This window comes from Culex quinquefasciatus, chromosome 2 (assembly GCF_015732765.1).
Source record: "Culex quinquefasciatus strain JHB chromosome 2, VPISU_Cqui_1.0_pri_paternal, whole genome shotgun sequence".
In the NCBI taxonomy this organism is placed as follows: Eukaryota; Metazoa; Arthropoda; class Insecta; order Diptera; family Culicidae; genus Culex; species Culex quinquefasciatus.
The window spans coordinates 40,088,673-40,108,613 of record NC_051862.1 but is presented as its reverse complement, the minus strand read 5'-3'; the positions used below and the strand labels follow the sequence as shown (position 1 = coordinate 40,108,613).

The 19,941-nt window shown below is 31.5% G+C and overlaps 1 protein-coding gene across 11 annotated transcripts in view; it reads left to right on the top strand.

The window, feature by feature from the left end:
- The window catches only part of LOC6034656 (single-stranded DNA-binding protein 3), an 84,071-nt gene that overhangs the window by 23,685 nt on the left and 40,445 nt on the right, over window positions 1-19,941 (top strand). For all 11 annotated transcript variants that reach the window (XM_038251845.1, XM_038251836.1, XM_038251842.1 and 8 more), the window contains one exon: window positions 6,315-6,725. In XM_038251845.1, the coding sequence (XP_038107773.1) occupies window positions 6,670-6,725 (56 nt within the window). In that variant the 5' untranslated portion in view covers window positions 6,315-6,669. The remainder of the gene's footprint in view (window positions 1-6,314; window positions 6,726-19,941) is intronic.

Here is a 19,941-nt window from a genome sequence, read left to right as displayed (position 1 = left end):
CGAAAAACATGATTTTCATTTGAAATTCTATTTTCTCTCTTTTAAAAACTAAGTTTAAATTTCGGACCTTAGTTTTGAAACAAAAAGTATCACAAAATACTTTATAGATGATCGGCATCTAATTTCATGCTGTACCTTATGTTGATATATCAGCACTTGACATTTAATTACAGCTCCTAAAAGGAATTTTTTTTACTGACACCTAGTGATAAATAACCCAGTGGGAAGTGAGCAAGCCAAAAAAGTTGTTAAAATCGCAATAATCAAATTTGACGGAATTAGGACAGAATCCTCAACCTGCGAAACATTTGAGAATTTCCCCTACATTTTTATTTTGAAGTTGTTTTTTGAAAAGGTCTAATGATATTTTTTTTGCTTTTTGGGTGTTTTTTTAATACTCCTGACTCAATGCGGTTTAAAAACACCCAAAAAGCAAAAACTAAAAATGCTGTTTATTAGATCATGGAAAAATCATACAACACCTTTTAATTAAATTTGTACTAGCCTAATATATATTTTTATATCGCGCTGCTCGCGAGTTGCATTTTTCTTCCTCTTGCTTTCCCACTCACTCACCCCACCATAGGACAGACCCACAATACAGGCACAATAGTTTGCTTGCTTGTCTCGTTGTCTTTGTGCTTTCGGGGAGACACTTTTCTGTGTGCCAGAAAAAAACACACTAATAAAAATAACAACAACACCCCGTGAGGTGGCGGCATTGATGGGTTCAAGCTCGGAAGAAGTGAGAAAAGAAGAAAAAATGAGTACAGTTAAAGTTTTCATGAGTTGGTTCGTTTTGCAGGTCGCGAGCGCTCGACTTCTTCGCTTCTGCTTTTGCTGCTCTTCTGCTTCGTCTGTGTGTCTGTGATTGAGCTCGATGTAGGTACACAGTTTATACCTAGTTGGTTGTTTTTTTTCGGGGGCAAACCGCACACTTTCCAAGAAGGTATTGTACTCTCCAACGAAAGAGGAGGTTTTACTTCCGGAAGATGAACTAGATTTGTCGAGTCGAGTGCGGGGAGAAATGAACGAACTAGCGAACGAATGGGACCCCGACACTGTCCCAGCGCAATCAATCATCGAGCGTTGTTTGAGGCCGGGAAATTGAGTAGAGTTTGTTTTTGCTATTTTTCATATATTATTCTCATTTGTATTATTTTCAAATAGGGTCAGTTTTATAACTGAATATTTCCTCACCATTTGACTAATTCGTCGCTATTCACAACCATGTAGTATTTCCTATTTGTGATAGGTGAAGGTTTTGGGAATTCAATATTTTGTGAAATCCTATACAGTCCAGACTCTATTGTCTGAAGCTAATGTTTGTATGGGACTTTGAATAATCGAATCATGAACAAAAGAAATATTTTTTTTCGTACTTTTTAGTTTTCTTACTTTAACATAAAATTCGAGTTTTGTGATCCCATTTTATTCAACTTTGAATAGTTGATTGCCTAATAAATTACAAAATATCCTCATACTTCATCATCGCCATTTTGGTCGCCATCTTTGGTTTAATAATTCTCAATCACTTTAGAGTAGTTTAGGGGTCATACTTATACTCAATAAACAAAAATATGACAGCTACAAGAATTTTTTTTGTGATTCGATTAAGGGGTTTCATACATGTAAATCGGCAAAAATGTCAGAGGTTGGTTTGAGCAAACACTTAAACTTTTTCAAATTTCCGTTTTCAGGGCACTAAAATATACATTTTCATCTATTAACAAAACAAATTTGAAGACATTTGGTTGTATCGTTGCCGAGATATAGATATTTGAAGTTAGCAGTTTAAAAAAACGGGTGCCACGATATCTAAACACTGCTTTGACCAAATTGGCTCAAAATTTTGGTGAAGACTCGTTAAACCCGTTCCGTGTGCATGACGAAGGCCGATTTTCAAAAAGTTTATTTAAAAAAAAGTTAAAAATATTTTTAAATTTTTCATATTAAAATTCGTCAGTTTTTGATTGTTGTATTTTTTTTAAAGCAAATTTAAAAATCGGGCTTCGTCATGCACACGGGTTATGTCTTGAGAGTCTTCATCCCAAATTTCAGCTAATTCGGTCCATCCCATCTCGAGATATCGTGGCACCCGTAAATCAACTCTGTGTTTAGAGAAAACGCTCACAAAGTTTGACAGTTAGCTTTGCGCATAGCAAAATTTCAAACTTAAATTGTCTGTTACTCACTTGAATCATGAAATATCTTCATGAAACTTTCAGGAGTGATTGGAAATCATCTTTCTAGTTGAATTAATAATTTTGCCGTAATATGAAATTTTGAGATTTTCTACATGTAGGTAACCCCTTAACAAAAGTGGAATTTTCTCAAGGTCTTCGGAGTCAGGAGTATTCAAAAACACCTAAAAAAGGAATAAAATAAGTTTATTGTCTGACCAAAAAATGAATACTTGGTTATAAGGTCAAACATAAATTTAATATTTTCCCTAAAATAATCTAAATTCACTAAAATATGGATAATTTTAATGTGATCCAATTAAAACCAAAAACTTATTCATTAACAACACAATGAATATCCAGCAGTATTTTATCGATTGATTTATTTTTTAAATGAAACAATTATGTTGAAATATCAATTAAACATTTGTTACGCTAAGAATCAACAAATTGAGCTTATATTTTGACAATAACACGAGATCATACTAGATAAGAATTTTCTTTTTTCTTTTTAATCATTTCATTTTTTAGGATTGTTTTGCTTTGTTTTTAGTGTTTAAATGAAATTTTTGGGTGTTTTTTAATATCCCTGACTCAAGGCGGTTTCAAAAACACCCTAAAAGCAAAAACTGGAAATTTGGTCTATTGGATCTTTGCCAAAAAAAAAATAAAAACTCCAGAAGTTAAACTTCCAACTCTAAAAATTTGTAACATTTTAAGAATTCTTCTTTCTAAAGCAATTTAAAGTTCAAAAATTTGTTGATAAAATATTTTTGACAAATTTTTAGATCGAATCCCGTTTTTTCGAAATTTTTTGTTGTTGGAACCTCCCTAACTTGTTTAGGATCACCTTCAAGTACAGCTCTTAACTAATTTTGGATAATTTTAAAATTTCGAGTTTTAACTTTCATATGGAATGTATATTTTTACTTAAAAAAATGCCCCTGGTTATTTTTGAAAACTTTGATGTTGAAAAATAAAATCATTTTAATGATTGCACTAGCCTGTTTCAAATATAAATGATACTTGATTAATTTTTTGTCTATTTTAGTTTTATCCATGTTGCTGATTTTAATATTCATTAATTATCAGGAGTCAAAATGTTCTTAAAAACGAAATTTTAATAGAAAAAATGTTTGTTATAAATTTTTATTTTTTGTTTTGAAATTCTTGTTAATCTTGGCATTTTAAGGCTTTTCACTTATTTAGAATATTGAAAAAATACCCAAGATCTTATTTTTTTATATTATTTTTTTTTAATTTTAACAGTAGGCGTCATCCATAAAGTACGTCACGCTCTAGGGGGGAGGGGAGGGGGTTGTCGCAAGTGTGACAAAGTGTGACAAGGGGGAGAGGGGGGGGGGGTACGTGAGACTGTGACGTCACGCTAGACTATTTATTTAATATTGATTTTTTTTCTTAAATATAGCTTTAAAAATTTAATGTTTGATAACTTTTACTCATAAATCAAACACGATTCAAGGCTTTAAGAAACAGAGATTTTGATAATAGATTTAATATGTTTCATAAAACTGTGATGGTGATTTTTATCACTACAACATTGAACAAAATTTAAAAAATCCAAACGCAACCTGTAAAAATTTAAAACATTCTCGAATGAATTCCGACTTTCAAAATCATCCTTCTTATAAATCATGCCACACAGTAAAAAAATGTGTAAATTTCGAAGCTGTGATTTCTGAAGGTTGAATTTTACAGATTTATTGATGTAAATTTACCTCAATTTAGACTCAAAAAGTGTCATTACACCAGAAAAGTGGTAAAATTACTCATTTTCAGAGGTAAAATTACACATTTTTCTGACATAAAGATGTACCCCTTCCCAGATGTAATATTACCATGATTTTTTTACTGTGTAAAATTGTACAAAAAGCAAGATAGTGCGAAGAGGGGGTTGACAAAACGTGACGTACTTTCTGAAGGGGGGTCAGAGCAAGCGTGACAAAGTGTGACATAGGGGGGAGGGGGGGTTAATTTTGGCCGATTTTAGCGTGACATACTTTATGGATGACGCCGTACTGCAACTGTAACAATGTATAAAGCATTTTGTGATACTTTTGATTCTAAATTTTAGAAAATTGAAATTTAGTTTTCCCCTCGCCCCTTTGACCTTGATCAGAACCGAAGGTCAAAACTTTAAGTAAAATGTCACTTACCAATTTAGACTTTTTTTTACGGACACATTATTAAGTTTAGAAATTTGACAAGTTATTTAATTCTCAATTCAATTCTGTACATTTTTTAGTTATCGTTTAACAATAGTTTTTGTATGTGCAGTACAGATTTTTGGGTAATCCTTTCCGCTGTGGCTAATACATTTTTCTGAATGGATAGAAGTAAATTTTGTTGTAAATCAAAACGGAAAACAGGAAAATACTCACAAAAAAACCTGTTGCTATATTTGAGAATTTATTGATTCCAAATATACACAGAAAAAAATCATGGTAATATTACATTGGGAAGGGGTACATCTTTTATGTCAGAGAAAAGGTTTAATTTTACCACTTTTCTGGTGTAATGTCACTTTTTCAGACTAAATTGAGGTAAAATTACATCATAAAAGAAGTAATATTCAACCTTCCAAAATTACAGCTTCCAAATTTACATTATTTTTTACTGTGTATAATATGATGAAAAAGCAACATTCTTAAAACAATTTTCTCAAATTAATTTAATAATAACTTATGTTACAGATTTTATGTTAAAGTATAGACTTTTTTTTATAGGTAAATGTTTAAAGATAAATCCAGAATACAAGAACGAATTTTATTTTTTTTTTCTTTCTCGATAAAAGTTTTGGGACATTAATTGACTCTGTTAAAAGTGTAATATGAGTTAACTGAGGACACCTGCTACACCAATAGGTATCAGATGGATATTCAACTGCGAACAGCTGTATTTTAATCAAATACTATTCGATTTGATGCGGATGAATCTTCAGAATAATCGCCACCAAATTAGACCTAAATTAAAGACATTTTCAAATATCACATTCACAAATTTTGATGATTTTTTGATGTCATCTTCTCCCATAAAATTAATTTAAATATAGTTTAAATTCAATTGAAACAATAATGAAAAGTTACAGAATCAAGATTATTAATTTAAATTAGCAAATCTGTAGTTGGATTGGTAACATTTCATAGTTGAAAACAGTAGATTTCCATTTCAGGCCAACTAAATCAAATCAAATATTTGCCTTTCCCAGGCTCATTTCCATCATCGATTTAGTTTGCACTAGTTTCTGCGCTCCGATCCAGTCGGGTCGTCCTGGTTTCCACTCAACCTCTCAACTTCACTTCACATTTTCCCTTCCCAGCATTCAGTTTTTCCACTTTACCACCCATGTTAACCTCAATGTTCGAACTTTTCCATTGGTTTGCCTGAATGATTCACACATATCGACCCTTGACATCGAAGTCACCACACACACGCACACATTGGCAGACACGTGTCCAGAGGGTCGTCATAAAACGTGGCTCACGAAACCGTTTAGTAGCTCATCATCACTTTGTGGAAGGTGGGGGAGGTCCCTAAACTCCTACAATCTTTTGCCTGAAGAAGTCTCGAGTTTTTTTTGAAAAGGTCCTATAAACAAAATTTTCACTTTTTGATTTTTGGGTGTTTTTGAATACCCCTGACTCAAGGCGGTTCTAAAAACACCCAAAAAGCAAAAATTAAAAATTTTGTTTATAGGACCTTTTCAAAAAAAACTCTAGAAGTGTAGTTGCTTGTTTCAGTGTAGCGAAAAAAAGGTTTCCTTTTTTCTCGTTGCACGTGTATTGGTGAGAGCGTTTTTTCGTCCTTTCCTCGCAGATTTTGATGGTATTAGTGTTTTTTTTATGCTCGAGAAGGTATTTGTAAAAGGATATGCTGGAAAGAGAATCCTTTCCTTTTAGCATACCAAAGACCGGCTAATGAAGAGACTTGTCAATCGTTTTGAAAGTTGTTTTCAAATTGTTTCAAATTCTAACCTAACTTGTCGAATACGGAGCTCTGGTGTGTAGAAACTCTCCTCACCAATTTGCGCAATTAGTGATAAGACCGGCTCGCTCTGTACTACATGATGGAATAATTGTGTTATTTTCTTTATCTTTTCTTTTTCCCCAGAACCGGTCGCCGGACTTGAAGTAAACAAACAACCAACAGTGCACAGTGACAAACTCCTGTACCCACAGGTCACACGCAGTCCGGATCCGGGCTGTCAAATTGAAACGTCAACAAGAGCAGAAAAAAACACACACTTAAAGGAAAAAAACCAACAAATTGTCGAAGAAAATCAGCTCCCACAGTGAGCGCTTGTGTGTGTGAGAGCGTGGGAGCAAGTGCGTAAAATTGGTGTGCGTATTTGTACCAGTGCAGAAGGGCAGGTGCGCGCACTTCACCTTAAAACGCGGGTGTAAACAAGTTGATACTAGAGTGTAACGTTTAAGAGGAAGATATTTAAAAATTAAGTGTTATCAAAATGTACGCTAAAGGAAAGGGGGCAGCGGTGCCGTCGGATGCACAAGCTAGAGAAAAGTAAGTACTTCTTTTTTACTGTAACAACTCAACTCCTTAAGCTATACTCCCAAACACGCACACGTGCCTCCTACAGGTAGGCAACCGGTTGTCGACCTTGAAGGCCGGTTCGACTCTTATCTACCTGTCGTTAAAAACCGACAGAAAAAAATCGCCATTCGCGCTAATCAGTAGGTCCCTTCCCTCGGACAGTCTGGGAAACAGGCTGTGGCTCGTTAAGGGGCAGTAAAAATCAACAGATCGTTAAGGCTAAAGAGCATAACGAGGCTCGAGTTGACGTCGTCGTCGGCGTTGACCATGACCCCGAAGAAGAAGGGAGCTTGGAAAAGTTTTGCTAGCGTTAGAAGGGGGAAACACATAAATCTTTACGCGCTTGAGAGGAGAGGGAAGTTTTCTGTTTCTTATTTAGTGCGAGTTTATCGTGCTTTACTGGAGATTGACGTGGATACCATGTGACACGTGTAAGAGGTTTTTCCTTCAGTTAGTTATTTACCTTATTTGGTCGCCTCAACAAATTACTAAAGGATTTTGCTTATTTCTAAATTATTTTTATTTAACTGGCAAAATAAAAGAATATAGCAAAATTGAGAAAGATTACCAATTTAAATTAGAAAAAAAATCTGAATCAAATTTCACATAAACAAGAATTTGTTAGAAACAGGCAAAATCATTATTTTGTATAATACTCAATTGAATTCATATGTATTGCTTTCAATCCAAACACTTCTTGCAAACACAACATAAACCATGCATAATATCTTTTGAGCTGAATTAAATTGATTGACTTATAAACTAAAAGCGTTGATTTGAAATGTATTAATGAAAACATATTTAATATGAAGTAAATTTATTCAAGGGACATCCAAACCTATGATTGTTTTATTCTGTAACCTCTTTGGATTTTTTCATGGAGAAATTTAAGTTTTAATATTTTTATTGGTTCATTTATTATTAATTGAGTTTTTTTTAAAAAGCATATCACTTTAAATTTTTTAATCATTTAACGAAAATTTCTAAAATTAGGGTTATGTGCATTTCTTTCAACTAATCAAAACTTAAATTGAATCATTAGTAGTTTGCCCTTTAAAATATAGTCAAAATATGTTGTTTTGAGATTCCAGAGATTTATTTAAAAGAAATGTTCAAACTTGGTTTAATCTGCTGATTTTTTTTTTAAATTTACATATTATTTAGGATAGTGGGATTACAGTTCAGTTTCTGTCATAATTTCAATATTTTTTTTCAAAATGATTTGCAAAGGTTCAATATTAAGTTTTAAGCCTTTATAAATAAACCATACGTGATTTTGAAACTCAGGAAATATTCAAAAATGAGAAAATTTATCAAAGATTTCATCTTTTTAAATTGAAATGTATTAAATGGTTGCCAGATTGAAAAAATGAGGGCATATTCGATATTATTTCGAAATATGTATTTTTCCTAGTTTTCATTTATTGAAAAGTCATTTCTATGGTCAGATTAATACTGGACACTATTTTTAAACTTTGATAAAAGACAAATTTTACGAAAAATTTGACCAAAAACTGGTTTTAACTTAGAAACGGAGCCTTTAATCGAAATATCACAAAAATACTTAACGATACCAAAATTCTATTTAACATCCAAAAATATTTTTTTTGAAAAACAAATGAAACGTTTTTAGAATTGTTTTTAAACCACTTTTTTTATTTTTTTTTTTCAAAAAGAACTTTTTTCAAATCTTTATAAAATCCATTTTTTTTTCAAAAAATATATAGTTTCACTGATCGATTTAGTGTTTTTGGCAAAGTTTTTGGTATTTATGGGGACTACTAGGAAAAAAGGTACACGGAAATATGTTTTGCCCATTTAATTAAGGCCCTTGCAAATATTTTTTGAAGTTTTTGTCGCTGCGTTAAAATTATATTTAGCATGTTTGAGATCGACCAAAAATATTTTGAATTTTTGTGAAAGTTCGATGCATAGTAATGCAAAAAGTTTTTTTTAGGCTGAAAAAAAAAGTTCATCAATACTTAGATATTTTGAAAACTTATGATTACAATACAACTGAGCAGGTGTAAAATGCGTTTTAAAACTCTTTTTTCATTAAAATGTGAATGCCATGGCTTGTTATTTCAATTTTTATATATATTTTTTTTGTCCTCCTTCTCGACTTTGGCCAGAGTCCAGGGATTTAAACTTCAAAAAATATTTGCATCGGCCTAACTCTTTTTACTTAAAAGAAATCTACAAAAATCAGGATTTTAACCTCTATTTTTAAATATGTTTTAGAGGATATTACGAGCTATAGAAAAGATGCATTTGCCACCGAGTTGTGATAATTTGAAATATTGAAATCTTTTTTGACAACAGTTTTTATGTAAAATCGAATTTGCAAACGAAAAGTATTTTACATAAATGTTCCCGAGCAGACGGAACCCTTGGATAACCTTGGAATAACATTTTTTGATATTTGAAAATACTAGGCCAATAACATTTTATGTCATTTATAACAAGTTTTGTTATTCGCCGTTATGTTTTTTTTTGTTATTGGATTGCTATTGTAATAACAGACTAATAACATTTTTAGTTATTCCAAAGTTGTTTTGGTTTTCAATCAATATCAATCATTAACAAATTTTGTTATGATAACATAAACTATTATTAAACCCAAAATGCAAAAAAATATTTTTCAAGAAGAACCCATAACACTTTCTGTTATTTTAACAGCATTTGTTATTGAAATGGCATGAATTCAGTTACCGTCTGTTCGGGTTGATCAAGTGCACCGTTTTCGAGATTTGACCACTTATAGTATGATTTTAACTAAAAATTTGCAGTTTTTCGATTTATTTCTAAATAGTATCCATGAGTGACCATTTCCGAAAATATTTTTTTCGTAAAGTTAAGAATATTTTTTTTAGGTTCATTTAAAAATTTGCAATTGTCCATACAAAATAGCTATTTTTCTGGTTTCATAATATTTTAAATCATTTTCCTAAAAACTTTTATCGAGTTTTTGGGTTTTAATAATTTTTATAGTTATATTAATTAACTTAAAAATTTCATGTATAAAAGTAATAAAATATTATTCTGAATTTTGCACCGCTCTATACAATTTCAATATACAATATATTATACAATGAATTACTGGATAATCATACAAACTAACTATTTTCGCCCGTCAACATTGTATCGATGCAAAAACCAATTCTTCCAACGTTCACTTTCACTTCCCCGTTGTACGAACAAAACGAGCTATTTGTAGAACATTCTCAAGTCCCCCCCCTCTCCCTTCTTCCATGTGACATCAAACGCCACCAACACATAAAAATAGTGCATTCAACGTGCTTGCTGCTGCTGCTTCTGTCTAGAACGCCAGACACGCACGCGTTCGCGCATTAATACACGCACGAACACTTGGATGGTGATACTCTCAGTCCGAAGTCGAAGATCGCTCAGATGACTACGACATGCAAAAAAAAAAACGAAGATCGACAAACGCCCGATATCGGGCTGGCGATGAAATGAATAACAATTGGATAGGGTGGTCATTAAATTTATATTTTTTTAGATTTGTTTTGTTACTTTAATTTTGAATATTTTCAGAAAAAATGTCACTTGTTCACATTTCTTGCAGAAGTGCGAAAGAAAAGCAAAAAATATATGCCCTGGATTATGTACGCGTGGGAGTTCCATGCTAATTGGACCAACTAACGATGGTTCGACAATGTAGAGCTCCTCGCAATGGAATTTTTCCAGGGACTCTTTTTTTTGTGCTCTCTTTTCAATGAATGAGTTTGAGTTGGGTTTTTTTTACGACTGACCGAATAAAAACTTTCAACGAACTCAATGAGCTGAGGAATGTCTTTCAATTGGTTCAGCAAATTGACGTTAATTATGAGATTTGTCCGACGGTTTCATAGCTGGTGACTCTCAGTTCTTTTTGTCCGAACCGCTGCTTTAACCCAACTTTAAGGTACGATATCTGACTAAATATCAAGAGTCTGCACGGCAAAAGTGTCCAAAGGAGAGCAAAAACTAAAGTGGTTCACCTTGGCACACGTCGTCGTCGACGACGTCAAAAGAAAAAGAAGTGGCTTCCACGACTTGGTCGTCACCAGCATATGAAATCATTCGCAAAATCAGAATCTGCGTGCAAAAATAACACCAGCAAAATAAAACTCCACAACGAACAGGCAAATAAAGCCACCCCTCCCTTACCACTTCTTGAGAGTGTACATAATCCACCTTCTCCCACCTTTAAAAACCTACTCGAAGAAGAACTGCAAAAGATAGCTTCAAAGGAGCAACACAACAACAACAAAAAAACATAACCTCTAATCGCCACCACCGTTTATGTAATGGAGCTTATTTACCTCCCCCTGGAAAGCCCCACTCCATGGCTCAAGTCTGTCGTCTTGCGTCCATGTGTTGGTTCGTCCTGTCAAAGCTACATCATAAGAGACTTGTGAGAAAGAGAGAAAAAGCTGAGCATGTGTCAAAAGAACAAAAGAATACAATGCTCACTTGCTCCCCTTCTGCTCCCCTACTCCTCAGAAGATTTGGTGGAGAAGACTCCTCTCCTGTGATTTCTGGCTTGGCCAATAGAGTTATCTAAGCCCGCTCTCACGCACACTAGCACGTCATTTGTTTTGCTGGACGGTACAAAATTTAACTTCACTTTTTTTCGTGTTCGTACACGCAATACATGCGCACGTAGATAACTCTATGTTGCCTTCAGTGTCTCATCGTCTCATTTCTCATTGCTCAGGAATGAGAAAATTAGTGACATTGTGAGAAAGAGATGGAATGATTTTTATATTTAAAAGTTATTTTTTTGAAATTATTGTTTCGAACTGATAGAATTTGCATCCTATAAGAATTTAAATCAAACTGAAAGATTGTTTTAGAACACTGTTTTCTTTTGCAGAAAAATCAATGAAAAACCGCAATGGGTTTGTTTACAAACAGTACATTCTGCTCGCTGCATTGAATGTTTTCATCTAGCTTTTACGGAGTCGTTACAATCCCTTTTCGATCAATTTAAAATGTTTCATTTGTTTAGAAAAGTTTATTTCACTTTATTATCAAATGACCGTTCTAACATCCATCGGTTATTTTTTGAAATCCATGAACTGTATTTTAAGTTTAAGGCTTCAAGACGTTGTTTGGACATATATTTTGCATTTCCTATAAGTGTTTAATAAGTATTTTTCAACAGAAAAATTCCGTAGTAACAGTTCAGAAGGGCGAATCTGCGTTTGTAAACGAGCAGTCTATCCCTCTCTTACTTGACGTGAACGGTCACTTGAGCAAAAGGGATTGAATGCTTGTTTACAAACGCAGATTCGCCCTATTGATCTGTTACTACGGAATTTATCACATTAGAGAATGAATCTGTAAACTTTGATGTATTTTTTTGCTATTCACGCGGAGAAAAATCAGTGCAAAAATCGCTTGTTCACTATTTCAAGATTTCAGTTGCTCAAGATTTAGCAATACATCTTTGAATGCTACTGTAAAATGTAACTGCAGTATCAATTAAAATGATAATAAGTTTAATTTTATTGAAAAATAAATATTTTAGACTTTTACTACTTATTTGATTAAATTTCATACTTCTTATTAAATAAATTGTTAAGTATATTTTTCCCTGCTATTTTTTTACATTTCTGTTAAAGATTTAAAAATATTGGCTTTTGTTTAAATATTATATACTAGCGCTTGTTTTGTAATTTTTTTTCTGGTTAATGGCAGAAAACAGAAGAAAAAAATAACTCTGAAGGTTTTAAGCATTTTTTTTATTTTTTAATTTTTTTTAATTTAATTTTATGATTATGAATTTATTTCCAGCAAAGTCGATTGACATTTGCAAAATATGATAACGATAAACATATTATTGTAAATAAACCAAGTGTATAGAAAAAAACATAAATTTTGTTGATTAATAAAAAGATTTTTAAGAAAGGAGTTTTTAATATTTTTTATTCACAATTTCAAATTTTTTTTCGCAATCTTTAAATAATTATTTTTATTTGGATGAAACTTTGTCCATGCATTCCCTATGTCAAAAGAAGTTATTTTGCTTGAGAAGGGATTTTCTGATCGATTTACACCAAAGGTTAAGTTAAGGCAAAGTTGTAGGTTATGATTAGGACTTTTCAGAAAAAAAATGGAGACGCAACTTTGGATGACTAAACGTTAAATTCCCATTTTTTTTAATTTTTATTTTTTTTAAAGATTTTTTTTTAATCTATAAAGACATCTTTTTAGCCATAGTGCGTGGTAGTGCAAAATCTGGTTTAGGAGATATGATTTTTTGAAAAATGTGTTTCTTGCGAATACCGAAAATCTGGCCAACAAAAAATGCTAAAAATCGTTTTTTAAATCAAAATTGAATTTGTATTCGAAAATCACCTTATACTTTTTTCATAAAATTTTCCGATTTCATATATAATATCGGAAATTAGTAGCTATAATACATTTTCGGCATTTTGTATTCAAAAAATAAAAATATCTATTTTTTATCCTTTCAATTTAATTTTTTTAAAGATCATTTAATTTTGCGTAATGGTTTCCAAGATATAGTGAATTGAAAATTACAGGCTTAAATTAAAATTAGGCAACACTAAAAAAAAAATCATTCTCATGCTTTCGAATTCTTTTTCTCAGCCAGGTTTTTTTTTCAGGGAAGAATTTTTTAAACTCGAAAATCCTAAAAATATAAAATTTAGGTAGTTGGAACTTAAAAACGGTAAATTTTATCAAACAAATAAAATGAAGTGTACTTTTCGATTGGGAATTTCATTAAGCTTTCGAACTGATTTTTAATAGATTTTTCAAACATTCATATCTTTCAAATCAGAGTTTGTACCAATATGCGGCAAGATTTCTTTATTCGCCAATCTATCTGAAGATTTATTGCACGACTCCTAGCAATCAAATAAATTTTAACTTGTTCAATATCATATCTTAAAATGATTTCCTTCTTCAAATTTGTCCATCTACCCATTCCCATCTCAAATCTATGTTCTAAATTTAGATTTCCATACAAAGTGCCCAAACACTCTCAGCAACACACAGACAAAATCGAAGCAAATAAAAAATATCGAACACCCGAATCATTAGACCGGCCAGCGTACGTCAATTCGTCGTCGTCGTCGTTTTTTCGTGTGGTCCTCCTTTACCTTCCTCCGCGTGTACTTAGGGGAAATATACCCATTTTAATCACTCTAAGCCGATCGACCAATTCTCATCACTTTTGCCGTTTTCCGCTATTAAATCAACATTTTGAGATGTATCAACAATGGAGAGTTGCTTGCTCACTTTTATTTGAGCTATTTATTACTTTGGAACAGTCAAAAACACTTTATGAAAGCTGTAATTCATGATCAAAGTGATGATAGGCCGATAATAGAAATAGGCTGAAAAAGGGTATAGTTCCCCTACCACGAATGATGTTCCGATATTCGTTTTAATAAAATTTTATTTATACATTCACGTCAAAAATCTTCTTCCCTTCTTGGCGATTCGCTTTTCGCTTTTTTTGCTGGTTGCGCTCGATTGTCGTCATTGTCGTCGTCGTCTCCACACTCACTCACACTTGTTTGCTTTCTTTGCGCTTTTTGATGTGTTCTTGTTTTATCGCGATTTACTTTTGGTTTGGTGGTGCTGCGCTTTTTTCGCGTCTACATCGCGATAGGAGTTGTGTTTTTTTTTCTTGCAAACTGTTGTTCTTCTTACTGGCTATGAGTGAGTGAGTGTGCGAGCTGTGTTTATTTGCATTCTGTCTCACTCCTTCTGCTTGGGTTTCCTTCTCACTCACTCTAAGAGGAGATAAGAGTGGACTAAAAATATGTTTCAAATTTATTTGAAAATTATTAATTAGTCACGAATTTCTTAACAACAAGAATTAAAATTGAATTTATCATAGAGTTTCGATCGAAGACTACCCAATCAATTACTTGATTAAAAAAAAAAAAAATTTGTGTACTCACTATTTTATCAAATCGTTTCAACTACTTTTCCTTGAAGAAGAGTATTGAAAAAATGGACAGATTTTTGAATATATATTTTTTGAAATTTAAATTGTTATTCCTGAGTGAGTACCTCCTCTGTGTACAGTACATACACAAATTTACCCGTTCACGTATAAGTTTGTGTGCAAAACACCCTGCCGATTGTGTGCCCAATACGAACTAGACCGGTTGCGAAACGGTGTTGGTTGGCTGGCTAGCTGATTGACCGCATAGTTTGGCAAGAGGGTTTTCCTTTATTTAGGGCGATTTTCGCATTGTTTTCAACTTTTTTGGAAAAAGAAAATATTTTGATGATTTGCTATTGTTTTAATACAAATTAATTTTAAATTGTTAATCATTTGGTAAGTATTTTTTTGTTTATCTATTGTATTACAACACAATTTTCTGCACAACCGGTAAATACTGATAATTTTTTTTACAAAAATTAACTTGCGTTCACAAAAAAAACATGTTTTCATGAGGCAATTTTAGTATCTTCAAAACTACGAGTACTATCGAAATATTTTTTTATTCATCCCCTAAAGTACGGTCCACAAAGTAATTTACAACAAAGTTTGATTAATTTTACATTCCCAATATTGCAGGATTGGGTCCGTAAGTTTGACTATTTTGGTATAAGAAGACAACAACTTCCTTCGTTGCTGTGCACCTTCTTATTCCAAAATTGTCAAACTTCCTGCAAGAATCTGATTGCAAAAATATAAAAAAATTGTTGTAAATAACTACGAAGTCAGTAATTTAGGGGATGAATAAAAAATTATATCGATAGTTCCCGTAGTATTGAAGATACTAAAGTGTCTGTTACAGAAATCTGGGTGCAAAAGCTATGGTTGATGTGTACCGTTAAAACTTAAATTTCAAATAAAATAAACGCTTTACAAACAGTTGCAGGTTTTTTGAAGAACCTCACTTTAATTTAAAAAAGTTTAAGATAAGTTTTGAACTTTTGAAGATTTAAACATTTAAAGATTTGAACATATGAAGATTTGAATATTTGAAGATTTAAAGATTTGAAGATTTGAAGATTTGAAAATTTAAAGATTTAAAGATTTAAAGATTTAAAGATTTAAAGATTTGAAGATTTGAAGATTTGAAGATTTAAAGATTTAAAGATTTAAAGATTTGAAGATTTGAAGATTTGAAGATTTGAAGATTTGAAGATTTGAAGATTTGAAGATTTGAAGATTTGAAGATTTGAAGATTTGAAGATTTGAAGATTTGAAGATTTGAAGATTTGAAGATTTGAAGATTTGAAGATTTGAAGAGTTGAAGATTTGAAGATTTGAAGATTTGAAGATTTGAAGATTTGAAGATTTGAAGATTTGAAGATTTGAAGATTTGAAGATTTGAAGATTTTAAGATTTTAAGATTTAAAGATTTGAAGATTTAAAGATTTAAAGATTTGAAGATTTGAAGATTTGAAGATTTGAAGATTTGAAGATTTGAAGATTTGAAGATTTGAAGATTTGAAGATTTGAAGATTTGAAGATTTGAAGATTTGAAGATTTGAAGATTTGAAGATTTGAAGATTTGAAGATTTGAAGATTTGAAGATTTGAAGATTTGAAGATTTAAAGATTTAAAGATTTAAAGATTTAAAGATTTAAAGATTTAAAGATTTGAAGATTTGAAGATTTGAAGATTTAAAGATTTAAAGATTTAAAGATTTGAAGATTTGAAGATTTGAAGATTTGAAGATTTGAAGATTTGAAGATTTGAAGATTTAAAGATTTAAAGATTTGAAGATTTGAAGATTTGAAAATTTAAAGATTTAAAGATTTGAAGATTTGAAGATTTGAAAATTTAAAGATTTAAAGATTTAAAGATTTAAAGATTTAAAGATTTGAAGATTTGAAGATTTGAAGATTTGAAGATTTGAAGATTTGAAGATTTAAAGATTTAAAGATTTGAAGATTTGAAGATTTGAAGATTTGAAGATTTGAAGATTTGAAGATTTGAAGATTTGAAGATTTGAAGATTTGAAGATTTGAAGATTTAAAGATTTGAAGATTTGAAGATTTGAAAATTTAAAGATTTAAAGATTTAAAGATTTAAAGATTTAAAGATTTGAAGATTTGAAGATTTGAAGATTTGAAGATTTGAAGATTTGAAGATTTGAAGATTTGAAGATTTGAAGATTTGAAGATTTGAACATATGAAGATTTGAATATTTGAAGATTTAAACATTTAAAGATTTGAACATATGAAGATTTGAATATTTGAAGATTTAAAGATTTGAAGATTTGAAGATTTGAAGATTTGAAAATTTAAAGATTTAAAGATTTAAAGATTTAAAGATTTGAAGATTTGAAGATTTGAAGATTTAAAGATTTAAAGATTTAAAGATTTAAAGATTTAAAGATTTAAAGATTTGAAGATTTGAAGATTTGAAGATTTAAAGATTTAAAGATTTGAAGATTTGAAGATTTGAAGATTTGAAGATTTGAAGATTTGAAGATTTGAAGATTTGAAGATTTGAAGATTTGAAGATTTGAAGATTTGAAGATTTAAAGATTTAAAGATTTGAAGATTTGAAGATTTGAAAATTTAAAGATTTAAAGATTTAAAGATTTAAAGATTTGAAGATTTGAAGATTTGAAGATTTGAAGATTTGAAGATTTGAAGATTTGAAGATTTGAAGATTTGAAGATTTGAAGATTTGAAGATTTGAAGATTTGAAGATTTGAAGATTTGAAGATTTGAAGATTTGAAGATTTGAAGATTTGAAGATTTGAAGATTTGAAGATTTGAAGATTTGAAGATTTGAAGATTTGAAGATTTGAAGATTTGAAGATTTGAAGATTTGAAGATTTGAAGATTTGAAGATTTGAAGATTTGAAGATTTGAAGATTTGAAGATTTGAAGATTTGAAGATTTTAAGATTTTAAGATTTTAAGATTTTAAGATTTTAAGATTTGAAGATTTAAAGATTTAAAGATTTGAAGATTTGAAGATTTGAAGATTTGAAGATTTGAAGATTTGAAGATTTGAAGATTTGAAGATTTGAAGATTTGAAGATTTGAAGATTTGAAGATTTGAAGATTTGAAGATTTGAAGATTTGAAGATTTGAAGATTTGAAGATTTGAAGATTTGAAGATTTGAAGATTTGAAGATTTGAAGATTTGAAGATTTGAAGATTTGAAGATTTGAAGATTTGAAGATTTGAAGATTTGAGGATTTAAAGATATGAAGATTTGTAGATTTCAAGATTTTAATACTTGAAAATTTAAGATTTCAGGATTTGAAGATAAGAAGAACTTTAAGATTTGAAAATTTAAATATTTAAGGATTTCCAGTTTTCTAGATTGAATTGAAGATTTTAAAATTTGAAGATTATTTTATAGTTTGGTCTCTGCTACATAAATTAGATTTTTTGCGATTGATATTAATATCATGAAAGGAAAGATGACTTATTTTTAATGCATGCATGGGCAACATTCAGAAATAAAATAAAAATATAAATCAGAAATGACATTATAATCTGACCAAATATTTCTGAAATTGATAAAAACCTAAATAACTTAATTTAAAAAGCAAGTTTTGTGTCAACGAAATTGAAAAACATTTTAGTTATCCCAATTAGAACAAAAATCTTTTTCCAATGACGTCCACCAAACACCTGATATCAGAAACAGGTGCGTGTGACGCGCACCTCCAATCTGAGTTCAAACATCCGGCAGTGAATTCGTTCCAGCCAACTGAGAAAACAACAACAACCGCAGCATCTCATTCTCCGAAGATGGTCACCGTTACAAATTTCGATCATTTTCTTCGGCTAACAGCTTACAGGTAGCTGGCCTGAGATTGACGTACAAAATCCACACAGCTGAACAACCCTAATCTTCCCGTTTCGCCAATGATGATCAGCAGCCCGTCGTCATTAGCAGCAATGACTAGTGTTGTGGTGGTGTGTGTTAGTGTAAAAGTTTGTATTTTGTAACCACTACCACAACGATTTGTTAGCCGCTTTTAGCTTTGCTGGTGGTGGTTTGGTTTTCGAGCTCGATGTATGTACTGCATTTATGCTCACCAACTCCAACACCACCAAACGTTACATAATTTATGTAGCGTTACCCCACATGCACATATAGTTAGACGTGGGGTTAGACACACCACAAAAACCACCAGCACTAAGTGCTAACTATCAATGTTTGTGTGTGTCATCGTCGTCTATCAACAATCTCTGGCCAGGAAGGAACGAAAGAAAAAAAAATACTGTTTTGTAAAATAAAACAACTCTGGCACGAGACCACTCACACTTGTGACCCCTTCACACGCCCCTTGCTGCCTGGTCGCTTCCTCGAGCACAGGTTACGTGTGTGTCCGTGTGTGTGTGACATACATAAATTATGGGCAAAACTATCGCCAAGCATTTAATTTACATATATTCTCGGGTCAACATAGCAAAAAAGGACTCTGTGACGGTTCTTATGGTCACTTGTTGAAAAAGTGGAAGAATTTTAGAATTTCATGAAAATTTAATGATATTTCATTCTATTCCTAAAAAATGCCTAAAACTACTACACAAGTTAATTTTATATGAAAAAAATACAGCAGAAAATGTGAACTTTCGTGCTATCAGTACTCTAGAAGAACAGCACACAGGATATGCAAACACAGAGGAAACATGTTTGGCCCTTCTGGAATCCGGAAGGGCTTACACCTGGGATTAGTTTTGGTTTACGAGCAGTGTTTGTGAATGAGGGCAAGTGCGCTGCACTCTCGGAAGAGATAATATGCATTCTGGCAAACTTATGTGAATAGATGTGGCCTTTTGTTTTTCTGTTATCAAGCACATTTGCAGAAGGTATGTTTTCAAGGCTTTTTTTTAATTACGATCTTTCTAGGATTTTCATTCATATTGCAATTTGATTTGTTCAGTTATCGATTCTAATTAAGTTTAGACTCAAATATCCTAAGCCTCGAATATCCAAAGTTCGCTACCAAATTGACTTCAAAGGAACTTGCCATAATTAGTCATACAATCGTGTGTGTGTTTTTTTTTTAATTTTATATACGTCTGCCTCTTTTCGATGTAATTTCACTTCAATCTTGTGGGAAAAGTTTAGTCACTCATTAAAAGATGCAAATTTTCACATTTTTCGAGGCAATACCTAGCCAAGACTGTCATTAAAATAACATTATCAAATAGATTTTTCTCATCAAATTGATTAACTGCAGTATATTTTTATTTA